We start from the raw sequence: 16,031 nt of genomic DNA on the forward strand, positions 1-16,031 counted from the left end.
CTTGAACTCACAGAGATACACCAGCCTCTGTTTCCCTAGTGCTGGGATTAGGGTGTACAGTACCACCGACTGGCTCCACTGGCCCCTTTCTTTCTCTTCTTCTTTTCTTCTTCTTTCTTTTTCTTCTCCTACCCCTTTCTTCTTCTTCTTCTTCTTCTTCTTCTTCTTCTTCTTCTTCTTCTTCTTCTTCTTCTTCTTCTTCTTCTTCTTCTTCTTCTTCTTCTCCTCCTCCTCCTCCTCCTCCCCCCCCTCCACCTCCTCCTCCTCCTCCTCCTCCTCCTCCTCCTCCTCCTCCTCCTCCTCTTCTTCTTCTTCTTCTTCTTCTTCTTCTTCTTCTTCTTCTTCTTCTTCTTCTTCTTTTTTGTTGAGAGAGGGCCTCACTGCTGGCCAGGAAGGAACTCATTTTGTGATCAGATTAGCTTTGCATTTAAAGTGATCCACCTGCTTCTGCCTCCTGAGTGCTGGGATTAAATGCATGCTTCACCATGTCCTGCTAACTTCATTTTTCCAACAAAATATTACCAATGATCTACAATGTGCCAGATTCTGTTTGAGGTGAGGAGAATAATTTCTCCTCTGTTTCACTGGTATCCTAGTAGGAAAAGAAAAATTAAAGAAGCCATGATGGTGATGACTACTTCAGAGAAAAGAAGGTGGCAACCAGGGAGCATGACTAGGATTCCTATGGTCTGATTTCGCACCCAACAGTGTTGGTTTCCCACTGTGGAAGAGGTGATGTCACTTCCTCAGGCATGCCACAGTTCATATACTAAGGAGTGCGGACCTTAAAGGTCTGAGAACCCACCTTGCAAATTATTCTTCCCCTGGGCTCCTACTCTTGGCACTGTGACACAGACAAAGCAAGTGTCACACTTTCTCCCAAAAGCTTAAGACCTGACAGGCAGGTAAGCTTGCCTCACGGCGTCTTGGAGTCACCGAGTTCCACTGAGTCATCGATGCAGAGGGCAGGCATGAACTGTGATCATGGACAGCTTACAGATGGGGAGGCTGGCCTTCAGATCCATACTGATGAGTCAACTCCAGAGACCAGAAACAGAACATAAAGCTCCCCTAGAATGTTCTGCTACCATTGGCTAATTTAAAGCTAACAGCTGGCTCTGTGCCCTCCCCCTTGAGTTCGATCATGAGCTGGTAGGCCAGGCAGGGAGGGGCCAGTTACCTAGTGACTGGCTCAGGCCTGCAAACAGTACCCACCCTTCTCTCCCCATCACCCTAGACTGGGGTTCAGGAGGAGGATGCGGGGTGCATGTCTGAAGGCTTCAGATGTACACAGTGATGTTGGCGCTCTGCCCTCGATGGCCTGTGACTACTCAGCTTCTGCCCGGTGGATCTCATCAACTATGGTGGTAGTCTGGAATATCGAGGAACAGACGGGGAGACACAGAGCACCCCTGGCACCATCTTCCTCCACTCCACACTGTAGCATGTTTTCTGTGTATCAGGAAGGCCCCTAAGAACTTCCATAATTTATCTCCCACCCCCCCACAAAAAGGTGGTACCCTTTAAAGTTTAGCTAATTGAGCTGAAAATAGGCATATTTCAGGGGGTTTGAGAAATTTACTTTTCCATGTTACTTTATTTGTATTTTCGAGACAAGGTTTCTCAGTGTAGTCCTAGCTGTCTTGGAATTCACTCTGCACAGCAGGCTGGTTTAAACTAAGAGATTCACTCCTGACAGCCCCAGTGCTGGGATTAAAGGCAACATCACCACACCCAGCTCCTTGTAAATCTTATTTTTATTTTGGTTTTTCAAGATAGTTTCTCTGTAGTTTTTCTGGAGCTGTCCTGGAACTAGCTCTTATAGACCAGACTGGCCTCAAACTCACAGAGATCTGCCTGCCTCTGCCTCCTGAGTGCTGGGATTAAAGGTGTGCGCCACTACCACCCAGCTGAATTTTTAAAAAAGATTTGTAAATAGCCAGGCATAGTGGCACACACCTTTAATCCCAACACTTAGGAAGCAGAGACTGGAGGATCTCTGAGTTTGAGGCCAGCCCGGTCTATACAGTGAGTTCCAGGACAGCCAGGGCAATCGGGATTCTGTCTCAAAGAGATTTATTTGTACATACTTAAAAATTATTTTTATACTTAAAAAGGTTTATTTATTTTGTGTGGCGTTTTGCCTGCATATTTGCCTGCACAGGAGAGAAAGACAATATATCTCATTATAGATAGCTGTGAGCTGCCATGTGGTTGCTGGAATTGAACTCAGGACCTCTAGTAAGAACAGTCAATGCTCTTAATTCTGAGCCATCTTCCCAACTCTTTTTTTTTTATACTTATTTAATGTGTATGTGTGTTTTTTCTTACTTGTATGTATACCTCATATGTGCTTAAAGATGTTTGTGAGTCACCATGTTGGTGCTGGGAACTGAACCCAGGTTCTTTGACAAGAACAGCTACTGCTTTTTTTTTTTTTTTAAAGAAAGGTTTACCTTTATAGACCAGGTTGGCCTTGAACTCAGAGATCCACCTCCCTTTCCTTCCTGAAAGCTGGGAATAAAGGTGTGTGCCACCCCCGCCCCGCAGCTCAACAAGTTCTCTTAACCACTGAGCCATCTTTCTAGCCCAGGTGCTTTAAACAGTGTAGTCTGTGAACCAGATCCAAGAGGCTGAAATCAAGATCTGTTTCTGCAAGGAATTTTTACTCATAACAAGAGGCAGATATTGGACAGTTCAGAGTTTCTCTTGGAGTCGGGGAGAAGAGCCAACTGTCCTTTTTAGAGCATTCCATCCTCCCTAGGGGGAAAGTCTGTTCTCTGCCAGAAATAGGTGGCATGGGAAGGAAGGGAGGGGAACGGAGGGTTTCCTGTAAAGGCTGCTGTGCGCGCGTATCAACTTCAGGTTTTTTGAGTTGATCTGTGAATTAATGTTGCTTTGGGAAGGGTTAAAGTCACTGACACCACCGACAAAAGCTATTTTTCCAGGGAGAGGAAGCTAAGCACTGTGGGAAGGAGGATAGTGAGGGCGCTGGGGAGAATGGGAGGGTTGTGGGCTCCATTTGAGCTAGAGCTTTAAAGTAAACAGACTGAGGTGACACACAGGGATGGGGAACGCAGCCAGGTGCTGGCCCATCATGTGCAAAACCATTTCAATCCATGTTGAACCTGTGGTTTGTGCCGTAGGTTCAATCCTCAGCACTAGAAAGCTCAGCACCTGGGGGAGGATCTCCCTGATCTCAAGGCAGTCTGGCGACAGCAGAGGCAACAAGAAATATGCAATTCTCTCCGCTGCCACAGGTTCAGCATTTGTGGATTGGGTGGTTATTGTGTGTGTGTTAGGTACAGATGCTTGGACGCACACACGCACTGAGCCCAGAGGAGGGCATACGGTGTCCTTATTCTTCACCCCATCCTTTGAGTCAGGGTCTTTCTCTCTCTGAAGTTGAAGCTCCTGTTTTCCTGATAGGTTTGCAGTCAGTGAGCTGCAACAGTTCTATCTCTACCCCTGCACAGTAGTGGTGTGTGTGAGATCAGGCTCAGCTTATGTAGGTGTTAGGATCCAAAATTCATCATTGCTCGGCAAGCACTCTTAACCACTAAGCCGCTTTTCCTGCCCCTATTTATTAGTTTGTATGTTTGTTTGTTTGTTTGTCCCAGGGGTTGAACACAGGAACTCATCCATGCTAAGCACTTTATCTCCAACCTCAGAAAACAAAGAATTCCTTCTGGAGTTAGGCGCTAGCTTATGCTGCAGTCCTGCCATTGATGAGGCCGAGGGCAAGGGCTTCTTTCTGAGTTTAAGGATAGTTTGGTCAACATAGCGAACTATACAGGGAAGCTCTGTCTCAAAACAACAATAAAGAACAAACTAGGGGTGCAAGATGACTCGACGAATAAAGATGCCTCCACCAGCCCGGTGAGCCGATCCGAGAGAACCGGCTCCTTCCTTCAGAGTCCTCTGATTTCCATGTGTGCCATGCTGCATCTGCACACAAAACAAAAGCAAGTAAAGATGTAAAATAAGAAGCATAACAATAACACAAGGAGTCCCATCTGGCTGGGCCTTAGGTCTGTAATTCCAGCCGAGAATGAGGCTCATAAGCTGAAGGCTAGCCTGGACAATGAGGCTCATAAGCTGAAGGCTAGCCTGGACAATTTAGGGAGACTGAGTTTCACAAGAAAATGAGAAAAAGGGTTGGGGAACTAGCTCAGTGGTAGAGTTTGTCTAGCAATGGGAGAAAAAAAAATCCATACTTAATAGGTTTTCAAAAATTTTTTTTCTCCTCTACCGTATCTTTTCTGCCGGGTCATCATTCCCTAAACACAACTATATTGTAACAACTGTTTACACAGCAATTAAGTATTAGGCGTTCAAAATAACCTTGAAATGATTCAAATAATACCTGGAAGATGGAGTTCTAATGCAACACCACCATTCTAGGACTTAAATATCCTTGCATTTTGCTATCTGCTAGAGAAACCTCAGGACAACATAATGTGCTTAGCACTAGAAGGTGGCAGGAAATAAGATACCCAAGCAGATTCTAGTAGCCAGATGTTAGAGAGCCAGAGGCTAGTAGGATAAAACGCAGAGGGGAGGAATCAGCAGGTGCAAAGGCCTGCAGGGGACAAGAATATTCAGTCAAAGGACTCAAAATATATAGAGCAGCGAGGTCAGGCTAAGAGGGACTATGGCTGGGGAAACCGCTACTCCATCCTTCACAGGTGACTCTCCCTCTGGACCTTAAACTTGGAAGAAATCAAAATGGTAGGCTTGTGGTGCCCAGAACGTCAGTTTCATTTAAATAGCATCATTGGATGAGCCCCTTTCTAACACTGGCTCATACAGTACCCATGAGACGAGTGTTTCTACAACTTCCATTGTCCAGGTGAGCAAACAGACTGGCCCGCGTCTTGTATCTTGAGGATTACAGTGTTCCTTTATGTAAATGCTTTCGTTCTAGCGGAGCCTTTGAACTGAAATAATACACAGAAAAGCTTTGTTTTCTTGCTTTCTCTCTTTCTTTTAATAGAGCCACCTAGACATGCGGCATTATGATTTGTTGGACTTGTGGCTCCCTCCAGGTCAGCCTGTACTGTTCAGGAAACCTAGGAATGGGCAATGGTTATTGCCTAAAGGCCAAGTGGCTTCACAAAATTCCCCATGTCTATTCTGGTTCTCCCTCTGGGGCAGCTCTTAGATACCATCTTCTGCCAAACAGAGTTTGTTTCTCAGAAGCTGTAAGAAGTGGGAGGTTAGGGAAAAAAAAAAAAACCCTGCATCAACCATTGCAAAATCCCCCAGCAGCCTGAGCACAAAGGGTTTGAGTTCTGAACAAAGGGCTGGGTGAGACTGGAAAGTAAATGCTGACACATCCTCTCTCCAGCTGTGAACTGGGGGTCTGAGGGCCGCTGCAAAGGTCATCTGTCTCCACATCTCTGGGCAGGAAATGCAATTCAATCCTTCCAGTGACTGATCACTTTACAAGATTAATGGAAATGTCTCCATGGCTCTGTGTTCTGACAGCACAAAAAGTGAATCAAACTTCTCCCCTGGCCGCCTACTCAGCGAGGTCAGCTGATTCCTTGTCTTTAAAAGTTCAAAACTTTCCTCCAGGACGGCTTCCCTGGCGCTCCTTTGGTAGGAGAGTCCTGCCTCCAGGGGTTGGACCAAAGTCAGCACCTGGAGGTGGGCGGACATTCGGAGGCTCTTCTGTTTTTGCTTCATCTTTCAAAATAAAAGACATGCAAAGGGTTAACTGCCAGCCTTCTTGTCCATCCCTCAAGGACTGTCAACCAGTGACAACCGAGCATGATGAAGTAATGCATGCCTTTTTATTTCCATTGGCTATCATGCACGTCCATCAATCCCAAGATACAACTTTTGAAAGAATCTTTGAACTTTTATGGCTCTCTTCACAGCATTAACCCTTTAACTCACCTGTGGCCTCGAGGGTTCTTCCCATCCTTACACAGAAAGGGAAACAGGAAGAAAAGCAGGATTCTATGGAGAACATTAAACTTTCCCCCAAGGGTCAGGCCTGAGAGTCTCTGGACAGTTTTGTTTTTCCTTTTTGACTTCAATCCACAAGGGACTGAGGACTAAAAAACAAAGCAAACAACCACTTTAACAGAAACAGCTCAGTCTGCTGTTATAGTAAAGCAAAACAGATTTTAAATTCTAAAAGTGATACAAAGTAGAACTAAACTTTTCTTACGATTTGCACATACAAGGTTTTACTGTGTTTAATTTCTATTCCTGCTCCCTTCTATGTCCTGGCATGCTGTGGACTGAACCCAGAGCCTCTACATGCCAGCAAGCGCTCTTTCTATTCCTGAGCTACACCACTAATGTGGCGTTCATTTCTGAGGTTGTGCACCTTCATGGTACAGAGATGGAAAGGCACTACAGCGTCTAGAACCAAATTCAATCCTCCAGATCTGAATCAGGCACTATTCATACGTACCTGTGGTTAAAATTTCACAGTGTACCAAAGAATAACTTCTTTACTCATTTTTCTTTGCCCATTTCTTTGCCATTTTCTTTCCAAAGAAAATTAAATGCATATAAATGGTTACATATAGCCAGGCCGTGGTGGCACACACCTTTAATCTAAGCTCTTGGGAAGAGAGGCAGGGGGAATCTCTGAGTTGGAGGTCAGCTTGGTTTGCACAGTGGGTTCCAGGACATCCAGGGCTACACACAGAGAAACCCTGTCTTGTTAAACAAAGAATAAGTATTGATCTTCATTGAATTATCCAAATAGTGATCAAAATTTAGTATTCTATATCTTATTTTTACTTAAGGATATCATCAAGTCATTCCATGTAAACATATATTTTCTTCTATTCAATGCTGAAGATCAAACTAAGAGCCTTGGTTTAATTTGTGTGTGTGTGTGTGTGTGTGTGTGTGTGTGTGTGTGTGTGTGTTTTGACAGGTCCTTGAGTTTATCCATAGGATGCATACCATCCTTTGGACGTTTATTTTTAAGATGTGGGCAGGTGAGCCAGCCCCATCCAACTGGTACCCGGCCAGGCTCACAGGCATAGGAGCAAATGCTTTGAAGTCTAAGGCTGCAGAATTCACATTGTACCATATGTGCTCTTCCATATAACTGTTGCTGGGATCTTTGCCTCCATGAACTCTTCATTCATTCAATTACTGTTTTGGGATAGTTGAATACAGAGATGCTAAGTCAAATGGGACCTTGACTCCTGCATAAACAGCCTGGTAGGTACTTGAAGAGCAATAGCAGCAAATACCCTAAGGCTTCATTGTTTTAAGTTTTCTGTTTGCTTGCAGCTCTGGGATTGGATCCAGGGCCTTGCACATGATGCTAGTCAAGAGCTGTATCACTGAACTATAACTCTAGCCCATTAATTTTTTTTTTTATTTTGAGACAGGTTTTCATTATACTGCTCAGGCATGCACTACCATGCCTGGCTTAAATATGAATATTTTTGCTACAAGTGTATTTTTATAGTAGAGTGAGTTCTTGGTTATCATTACAAGTAGCTAGGTTCTACCCCACGAGCACATGCATGTGTGTACACACTTCAGGGGCAACTGTAATTGACAGCATAGGTATATAATATTCCTATCTTTTTAAAGTTATAATCCCACAGACAGGCTTACACAGTGGCCAGTCTTGTGTGCTCTGTATTCCTACAAGCTCTTGGTTCAAATCCTATAGTGATAGTATCACTGTGGTCAAACAACTTAGCATTTCTTTGAGCCTTAGCTATAAATGGGGAGAAATTGGCTAAGATTTAAAGAGATGGCAGATAGGATGGCTTTACCCACAGACACTGTAAATTCTTAAAAGCCTGGAGCTAGAAGCTGGGAGAGTCCAGAGGCAGGAGGCTCCTGCAAAATTTGAGATCTGCCTGGTTTACATAGCAAGTTCCAGGCTATCTAGGGCTCGGTAGAGACCCTGTCTTACAAGGAGGACAGCCAATGATCTGAGAACGGTTTGTTTCTCTTCAGTCCAGATGAGTGCTCCATCCAGAACTGCGGTCATCTTGTTAAGCAGTTCGTCTGCCTCCCAGCCACCCGACAGTGTGTGTGTGGTGTGTGTGTGTGTAAGTGAGGCTGCTACGTCTGTGTTTTCTCTCTCTGTGTGTATATAAATGTGTGTAACTGAAGCCGTGGCTTCTATATTTTCTGTCTTTGAACTGAACACAGATCTGCTTAATTCGCCTGTGAGGATGGATGAAACAACTGAAGGAACAGAACACAGGTAGGATGTGACCGTGCCTTTTACGAGACCAAGCAGGAAGATACAGGAAGTCATTATTACTTTGTTTCCAGTGGGGCTGACTTGGTGTTTTCGGAATTAAAAGTTCATCTTTTGAACTCTTACTCTCACCTAGTGTAAGCTCCTGGGGGACAATCAGCCAAAGTTACAGCTCAAGGGTCTGGCCCTTCCCCCTCTGGTCCAAAATAACCTCCTCTGCCACTTGGAGCGAATGCTTGGAATTCTTTCAACTGAGGACAGAGCCTTTCATCTGCCAATTACTGATAAAGAGAAAATGCAAATATGCTGGAGAAGGTGATCCATCAAGGGTCCAACGTTTATTGAGTGACCACTTAGACCTTAGCAGAGGGGTAGGCATTCTGGGGGAGTCAAAGGGGAACAAACTGCCGGCTGGCCCATTCTTTTAGCTTTGTGGTTTCCTGGAGGTCTATAAAGGGAGGGGATTATATCAGGTGACTAGTCAACAACCCCTTCCCACTCTCGACAAGCCAGGAGGTGATATATGGACTTAACTGCTTTTATATGAAGGTGACTAACATTAAACTTTTTCCTAATGCCAGCATTTTGGGCGATTCTAGGAAGCCAAAGCGGGAGAGAGCCTGAGGGAAGAAGATGAAGGAGGAGGACCAAGCGTCCTATTTGACAGTCTTGCTTTAAGTCTGCACTGATTCTCAATTCAAGCCCTCCTTTAAGCCAGGTTTATTTCATTTTGAAGCATAAATGAAGTTGGTGAACATTTTAAAAGGGCCAGCTGTTTGCCGGGCGGTGGTGGTACACGCCTTTAATCCCAGCACTTGGGAGGCAGAGGCAGGGGGATCTCTGTGAGTTTGAGGCCAGCCTGGTCTACAAAGAGCAGGTTCCAGGACAGGCTCCAAAGTCATAGAAAAACCCTCTCTTGAAACCCCCAACCTCCCTCAAAAAGGGCAAGCTGTGTGATTGTGGGTGGAAAAAAAAAATGGTTTTGCCTTTCTGATTTGAGAGTGTCTTCGTTTACAAAACAGACCTACAAAGCACAAGACATCATTTCCTTTAAAGGATTCTTTGTCACAAGAGGAGGCAAATAAAATGATCCATGTTATTTGTTTATTTATTCATGCATTTATTTATTTACTTTTGATGTTGAAGTCAGGGCCTTATAGTAGATAGGCCAAAGGGAACTCCATCCCAGCTGGTCCCAGGTTTTCAACAGAGGGATGGTTAGAAAGACTGCCTACTGGGTGCAGCTGAAAGCTATGGAGACCTGGTTTCAGTTTGGTGACAAAGTTGGATGATTGTTGCCTCATCACAGTGTAAATGATTTCTACTGCTAATGTGTGGATGGAATTAAACTTCAAAGAGTAGCTTTGGGCACAGGCAGAAAAAGGGAAGGAAATTCTAACGTGAGTGAGGGAGAAGTATATTGTCTCTTAGGGTGAGTCAGGGCTCACAGCTCAGCTCAGGTGGCAAGGCCACTTCCTCCCCACATCTATCTGAGCTAGTGCTTGTTGACACTGGGACAAGATAAAAAGAACCTCCACCCAGATTCATAATTTCTTGCATCTAGGTTTCTCAATGTGCAAACTGATCTGCTTTAACTTGTGCACTGGGCAAGTAGCTGCAATCGGTACCTACTAGGATCATCCAAGGGGTCTCAGAGTATTCCTGGTGATATGTCATAGGCCTTGCAGGACAGAGAGGCTGGGTGGGAACTAAGTTTAGGGCCAGCTCTTCTCATAATTAAAATGAACCTGATTTATCCATTTTGGTATTACAGGATCACCCAGGTCCAATTCTGGGAGCAGTTACAAGCACTACTTAAGGGGACAGAAGAGCATTGGGGGGGTCTGATATTCTGTGCATATTCAGAGGGTGCCCCTACCTCCGCAAGAAACAATATGGATTAATCAAGGTGTGCTATCTCAGCAAGCCGCGAACATCCTCACCGCTTTACTATTAAATTGCCAAACAAAGAGCTTACCTTTCGCCTGCGTGTGAGTTGCATTACAGACGCTAACTCCGATTCTCTGGTTCCCTCCCGTACATCGGTTTATCTCTTCTCAGCGAGTGTAGAGACTTTTTTCTTTTCTTGCCCAACTTCTTATTTCAGGGCTCTTCAACTGAGGCTGTCCGAATGAATGAATGGAAGGCTGTCTTCCGGTCAGCTGCAATCTGAAAAGGCTGTGGACTGGCTGTATTTCCTGTACCTATGCGTGTATGTCCATATTATTATTTCAGTCCAAGGAGTTTTAAAGTTATGCAGTTTATACGGATACAGAGCTGCGCTAATTTCTTTCTGAGCCCCTTAGATACCTCTTCCATATGGCAGGTTCGCAAATGGATAGGAGTTTGGACAGGCTGGCCCCTCCCCCCTAGACATGCAGTAGAAAAGCAAAATCAGAAAAAGAAATTATACGTACAAAATACTTTGAATTTAGGTCGCCAGCACAGGTAATAAGGTGAGGTAGACTCAGGAAGAAAGGGGCAGTCGTGGGTAATCCGAGTAAGGGGGCAGGGGCAGAGGTGGGGGGTCGTTTTGGGGGGGTGCCAGGCCCCGGGGGCTTTCACGCCAGCAGGCTCGGCTAGCATTTCCGTGCCTCCCGCTGAGGCCATCCGTGCAAAGCTGCACCTCCCTCTCCACCCCCTCCTCTCTTTCCCTCCCTCTCAGCCCCGCCATCTCTGGGATGCGCCCGCCGCCTGCAACTCAACCCTCCAAAAGTCAGCTCCCGGGCGGCGGCGGCGCCTGCGTGCAGAGGCGCACTCGTGACCCAACAACAAAACAGCGATGCCAAGGCGCTAACGGCGCCGGGTGCGTCCCAGGCTCCCTTCTGGCCCCACACCTCCTACGGCTGTGGTCCCCGACACCCCAAACCCAAGCCCCCCTTCTCCCCAACTAGCCCGGCCGCAAGCTCCGAGCGCGATCTGCAACAATGTTTACGTTCCGGGGATTATGACGTCGACGCCTCCCCCCCACAACTGCTGAAAATGGTTTCCTAGGACTTTGCAAACGGATCTGCTTAAGTGTTGGTGCAAAACTTTGTAGATATCGGCTCTGGCTTGCTCTATTTATTTATTTTTTGGTTTCTTTTCTTTAGTCTTCCCTCCTCCCCCCCCTCCGCCAAAATGCAGGGGGCAGGAGTGTTGACAATTAATTGGTGAACTCTCCTAAAAAAATGGAGGCAGAGAAAGACTCTGGAAGAAGATTGGTGTGTAGCTTTTTTTTTTCTCCCCAAATCTGTATCTGGTATATGATCGATTTATTTATTTATTTTTTTGGTTGTTTCTTTCTGCCTTTTCTTTCCTTTTCTGTATTTTGCAAGAGGACCGGAAAAAATAATAAATTGCATGCAAAAGGAAGCAAGCAGCTTACTCCTCCAGTCTCTTGTGAGGCTCAGGGTCTCAGATACTTAAGTGGGGAGGAGGTAGCGCCGAAAGGCGTGGAGGGGGTTGAGCGGGCTTGGGGTTCGCCTGGGATCTGGGGGGTTGCGGGGCTCGGTGCTGGGTGGCGGAGGGAGGAGGAAGAGGGATGCGGGGAGTGGTGGGGGAGACTCCTTAGGAAGTGAGTGTGCGCGCGCGCTTGTGGGGAGATGAGGCAGCTGCTGGTGCGTTTTGGGGTCTCTGATGGAAGCTTTGTGGTGGGCCAGCTGCCTCTCTCTCCCCAAGCTCTTAACCTTCTCCCCTCTCCTCCTCTTCTTGCACTAGCGGTCGGTCGGCGGGGGCGGCTAGGGTCTCAACCGTTCCGTTTCAGCTTTCCAGCTTTTCTGTAGCTCCGGAGCGGCTCCAGCTTTAGAAATGCCGCCGACCCTGGGTTCCGGCTTCCCGGGTTGGCCGCTGTGGCCGCCAGGGCTGCTGTTACCGCTGAGCCGGGCGCTGCAGCGGCTTCTCTCGGGGCCTACATCAGCCCCGCCAGCTCATGCCCCGAAACCCCTTCAGGGGTTACATAACCAGGCTCCCTGTGGAGCGGGCAAAGCTCTGGACATCACTGGGGTAGGGGCAAAGGAAAGCCCCCAAATAGCATTTCCACGGCTTCAAAAGATGCAGGAAGGGAGTGCTTCGTGTATAGATATTTGGGCCTTGGGGGTGTGAGCCCCCTTTTCTGCTTTTCAGCATCTTTGGCATTTGCGCAAAGTTGTTCAGATTGCAGTGCTGGGGTACAGTGGGCGCGCGGCTCTTGCACCTGTTTGTGGTGGGCCCAGGGTGAGAGGAGACCCCCAAGTCCTCTCAGTAATGTCCCGGGTTCTCTGGTTGGGTCCCGCAGCGTGCGATTGACCGCCAGAGATACGACGAAAACGAGGACTTGTCGGACGTGGAGGAAATCGTCAGCGTCCGTGGCTTCAGCCTGGAGGAGAAGCTACATAGCCAACTGTACCAGGGGGACTTCGTGCATGCCATGGAGGGCAAAGGTGAGGTGCCCCCTCTCCTGGCTGCAGTCTGTGCAGAGGGCCAGCGCGCACGTGGGGAGGGAGCTGCCTGTGGCTGGGTTCGTATTTCGCGCCCGCGTCCCCCATTCCAGGGGATCCGGTGACGAAACGGAGACCGAGCACTGGGGGTGGGGGGGTGTTAAGGGAGGAGGGCAAGCAGGAAGAGGGCTGGGCCTGGCGTGGGCCTAGGCCTTGATTGTACCCATCACTAACATCAAGGTGGTCATTGCCAAGGGGCTATCCGACTGAGAGGGACGGGGGGGGGGGGGGGGACAGACACTGGGACTGAGGGAGGATGTGAGCGCAGCATCCTTTTTCTCCCAAGCCGGTTGCGCTCTCTGCGCTGCCAGAGGTGCAGCTCCTGGCAGGAGCCTTCTGAACGTCCTTGGGACATTGGGGTGAGGGCGTATGTTTGAAACCTCCCATACAAACCCCTGTCATCCTGGACCCTGAGGGTTATGAACTGGAATGGGTTTAGGGATTGGAGATAGCAGCATCTTCGGTTAGGGTTACGCCCATTAGAGGCTTGACTCTGAGCCTTTGGTCCGTAATGCCTTTCCCCCTTCGAGGGCCCTGTCCTGCGGCATGGGAGAAGGGACTAAGTGGGCTGTTGGGAGTTGTTGGCACTACACCCTCCTCCCAAGCCTGAGGCTTCTAGCGCCCCAACCGTGACAGCGCTGAGTAGTGGGGTCTAGGTTATATATGTGATGAATTACCCGATCAGGCCTAAAGGTAAAATCCCTGTGCCTTGGCAGTTTGAATGAAAACTTAGGTACCTCCCTGGAAACAAGGTCTTTTTCCATGCCTGAGATGAGAGCTCTGTGCTCTGACCTTCCCAGTGTGGAGCAGAAGCTGGCTCCAGTTTTGGAGGGACTCCTGGCTTTGGGCTTCTCCCTCTCCTACTGACGGTGTGGCTGAGGATGTTTCTTAGATGTGCTGGGTGATGCTCCTGTTTGAGGCTTGGTTTTAGGAGCCCTGAACCACCCAGCCAGCGTCCTGGGGTTCCTTTGTGGACCCTGGTCCCAGAACCTGTCTTCTTGGCTTTGGGAGCAGCCCTTGCTTACCCAAGCCTTCCTAGAGTGTATGGATTCTTTTTTTTTTTTTTCTTAAGTTTCCTTTCAATTACTCATTTTCCATTTTGTGTTTCCCCATCCCCCCTTGGAAACCCCTGTCCTCACAGTGAGCTGACAGCAGGGGAAGTGCCTCCCTCCTCCAGGTTCTGGTTGAGTGGTTCAGGCCTAGAGTTAGCCCTAGAGGAGACTGTCCCGGCTTTGCATTTTTGAAGTTTCTCTTTTGTGCTCACTGCCTCCTGGGGCTCTGGTGGAGTTAGGGAGAAGTGGGGGGGGGGAAGACATTTTTTTCCCAAGAAATTTCACCCCAAAGCAGGGTGCCAGCCCCAACCGCATTTCTGTTTTCTCTGTATAAATGGGTTTTTAATTCTTCTCCTTTTCTCCCTCCACTTTACTGGTCTTGGCAGAGCCTGTGAGAATACGGTGTGCAGGCTCTTGGTGGTCCTCTGTCAGCAATCCTCCGGCCCATCTGTGGAAGCTGAAATTGTGGGGCTTGGCGGGGAGTTAGGGGTTGAGGGCTTGGGAAGGCTCCATCTAGGGAGCTCTGAAGGGCATCCTTCTAACTGCTGCCCTGGCTGCTTTCAAAGGAGAGGGCCTTAGGGTTCTGCTTGTTAATTCAGACCTGGCCCCAAAACTGGAGGGAGGAGTTGAAATGCAGAAGGAACCTTTAGCATGGCTTCAAAACAGAAGCTTCTCAGACTTCTCTTGCTTTAAATCCAGAGGAATCCCCATTCACTGGGAGCCCCTGGGGATCTGAGCCTCTGGGGTCAGGGCTTTCCAGGCTCTGGGTTTTGTTCTTTCTCTTCAGAGCCTGTGGCCCAGGCCTCCTCCTCCCCCAGTGCTGCCCTGGTGAACTGTTTGCCTGGGACCGAAGCTTCCATGGCCCCAGGACTGTCTTTCTCCTTTCTGACCAGCTTGGGGAGGACCTGTGCTCTTGGTGCCTTGGGTTAGTTGATTTGGGAGAAAGGAGGATGTGTCTCAGCACCTCTCACCTCCATTGTCAGGGAGATGGTTGGGTCAGAACCCCTGGCTTAGGAATTGATGAAGGAAAGAAATGAGGCCAAGGCTGAGGGGCTTTGGGTAGGATATTGTGGGTGGGGGCGTCTGTACCATGCCAACTGCAAATAGAAAACTGCCTGGTGAATTTTTTCGGGCAGTGGGGTCTTCCTGGGCTCATCTTCACAGTTCACTAGCTCATCCCTCCTGGTTACCCAACTGAAGCGAGTATTACGATGGACTCCCCCAGCATTTCACTATGGGAAGACAACAAAGCTGTGCCCAGTTCCCTAGTTATTTTGGCACCAAATACATAGTTTCCAGGGAAACCGGCTTTTCCCCACTCCCCTTCACTATGCAGGATATTACAATAAGATTTTCCCTGATGTTCAGCTACAATGAGAGCCCTCCTCCCTGGTCTCTATGGGGCTTCAGATCCTCCCAGGTAGCATGCTTCAGTTTTGCTGTCCTTCTGTCTCAACTCTGCCTGGGACATGTTTGTCTGTCCCTATTTCTCAACAGTAGCTACTGAGTTTTCAGCACAGAGTTCTTGGTAAGTCTCCTCTGCTGGCCTCGGGCTGTTCATTGACAAGTTGGGACCCGTGGGGCATGCCGAGAATGAGTAGGCAGAAGAGCTGATGGAGGAAGCAGTTTGGCTTTGCCTTATCTATCCTATTTCTCCACAGGTTTTTGTTTGTTTGTTTTAATTTATTTTTATTTTGGTTTTATCTTCTAGCTGGTACCTATATCCAGTGTATATGCCTTGTTCTTTATCCCCCCCCCCCGATGGGTTGTGGTTCATTTGCTCTTCAATAACTTAACCAAATAATTGTTTTTAATTCAAATATCCAAACAGATTTTAACTATGAGTACGTACAGAGAGAAGCTCTCAGGGTTCCCCTGGTTTTTCGAGACAAGGATGGACTAGGAATCAAGTAAGTTGCTAAATTAACCCCTTCTTCCCTGATCTTCCTCTTCCCTGTCAGAATTTCTAGCCTGAGATGTGTTGTCTCCTGTCTTCTTCTCACGCTTCAGTACTTCCAGAAGGACTTTTTCCTAAGACCTGAGAACAGCTTCTCCTTGTTCAAGACCTGCTTGAGGAGAAAAACTGTCGAAAAGTGGTCTTTCTCAGGAGCTGGGGAGAGAGGTCCTAGGGCGTTTAAACAGTGACAGACCTCCCCCCATTCCTGTCTGGTCTAGCCTGGTCATTTCAGCAGTGTTCGCTCTCTCAGCCCTTTCTGATCTATCCTGATCCCACATAGCAACTTCCTAGTGAGCATTGTTCCTCGTCTGCTTAAATCAGAGCGAGGGTAGAAAAGGGACTGGCCATCCAGTCTGGGGCAC

At 47.8% G+C, this 16,031-nt stretch overlaps 1 protein-coding gene and 1 long non-coding RNA gene across 9 annotated transcripts in view; one reads left to right on the top strand and one right to left on the bottom strand.

Moving 5' to 3' along the window:
* Positions 1 to 2,647: 2,647 nt before the first annotated feature.
* Positions 2,648 to 10,974, bottom strand: LOC125408778 (uncharacterized). 2 transcript variants are annotated; one of them, XR_007234571.3, is made up of 4 exons: positions 10,182 to 10,974; positions 5,905 to 6,065; positions 4,816 to 5,691; positions 2,648 to 3,948 (listed from the first exon to the last, which is right to left on the bottom strand). It is a non-coding gene; the product is annotated as an uncharacterized LOC125408778 (long non-coding RNA). The 2 variants fall into 2 exon arrangements; XR_007234570.3 differs by lacking the exon at positions 4,816 to 5,691.
* Positions 10,975 to 11,074: 100 nt separating this feature from the next.
* The window catches only part of Kdm2b (lysine demethylase 2B), a 129,247-nt gene continuing 124,290 nt past the window's right edge, over positions 11,075 to 16,031 (top strand). For 4 of the 7 annotated variants that reach the window (XM_048447329.3, XM_087903654.1, XM_048447330.3 and 1 more), the window contains exons 1-3: positions 11,085 to 11,406; positions 12,459 to 12,603; positions 15,544 to 15,622. In XM_048447329.3, coding sequence (XP_048303286.1) covers positions 11,374 to 11,406; positions 12,459 to 12,603; positions 15,544 to 15,622 — 257 coding nt within the window. In that variant the 5' untranslated portion in view covers positions 11,085 to 11,373. Of the gene's footprint in view, positions 11,407 to 11,768; positions 11,803 to 12,458; positions 12,604 to 15,543; positions 15,623 to 16,031 lie in introns of those variants that run through there. The other 3 variants (XM_085679490.2, XM_048447331.3, XM_048447332.3) reach the window with 3 other exon arrangements.

This window comes from Myodes glareolus, chromosome 2 (assembly GCF_982192425.1).
Source record: "Myodes glareolus chromosome 2, mMyoGla1.1, whole genome shotgun sequence".
NCBI classification, from domain to species: domain Eukaryota; kingdom Metazoa; phylum Chordata; class Mammalia; order Rodentia; family Cricetidae; genus Myodes; species Myodes glareolus.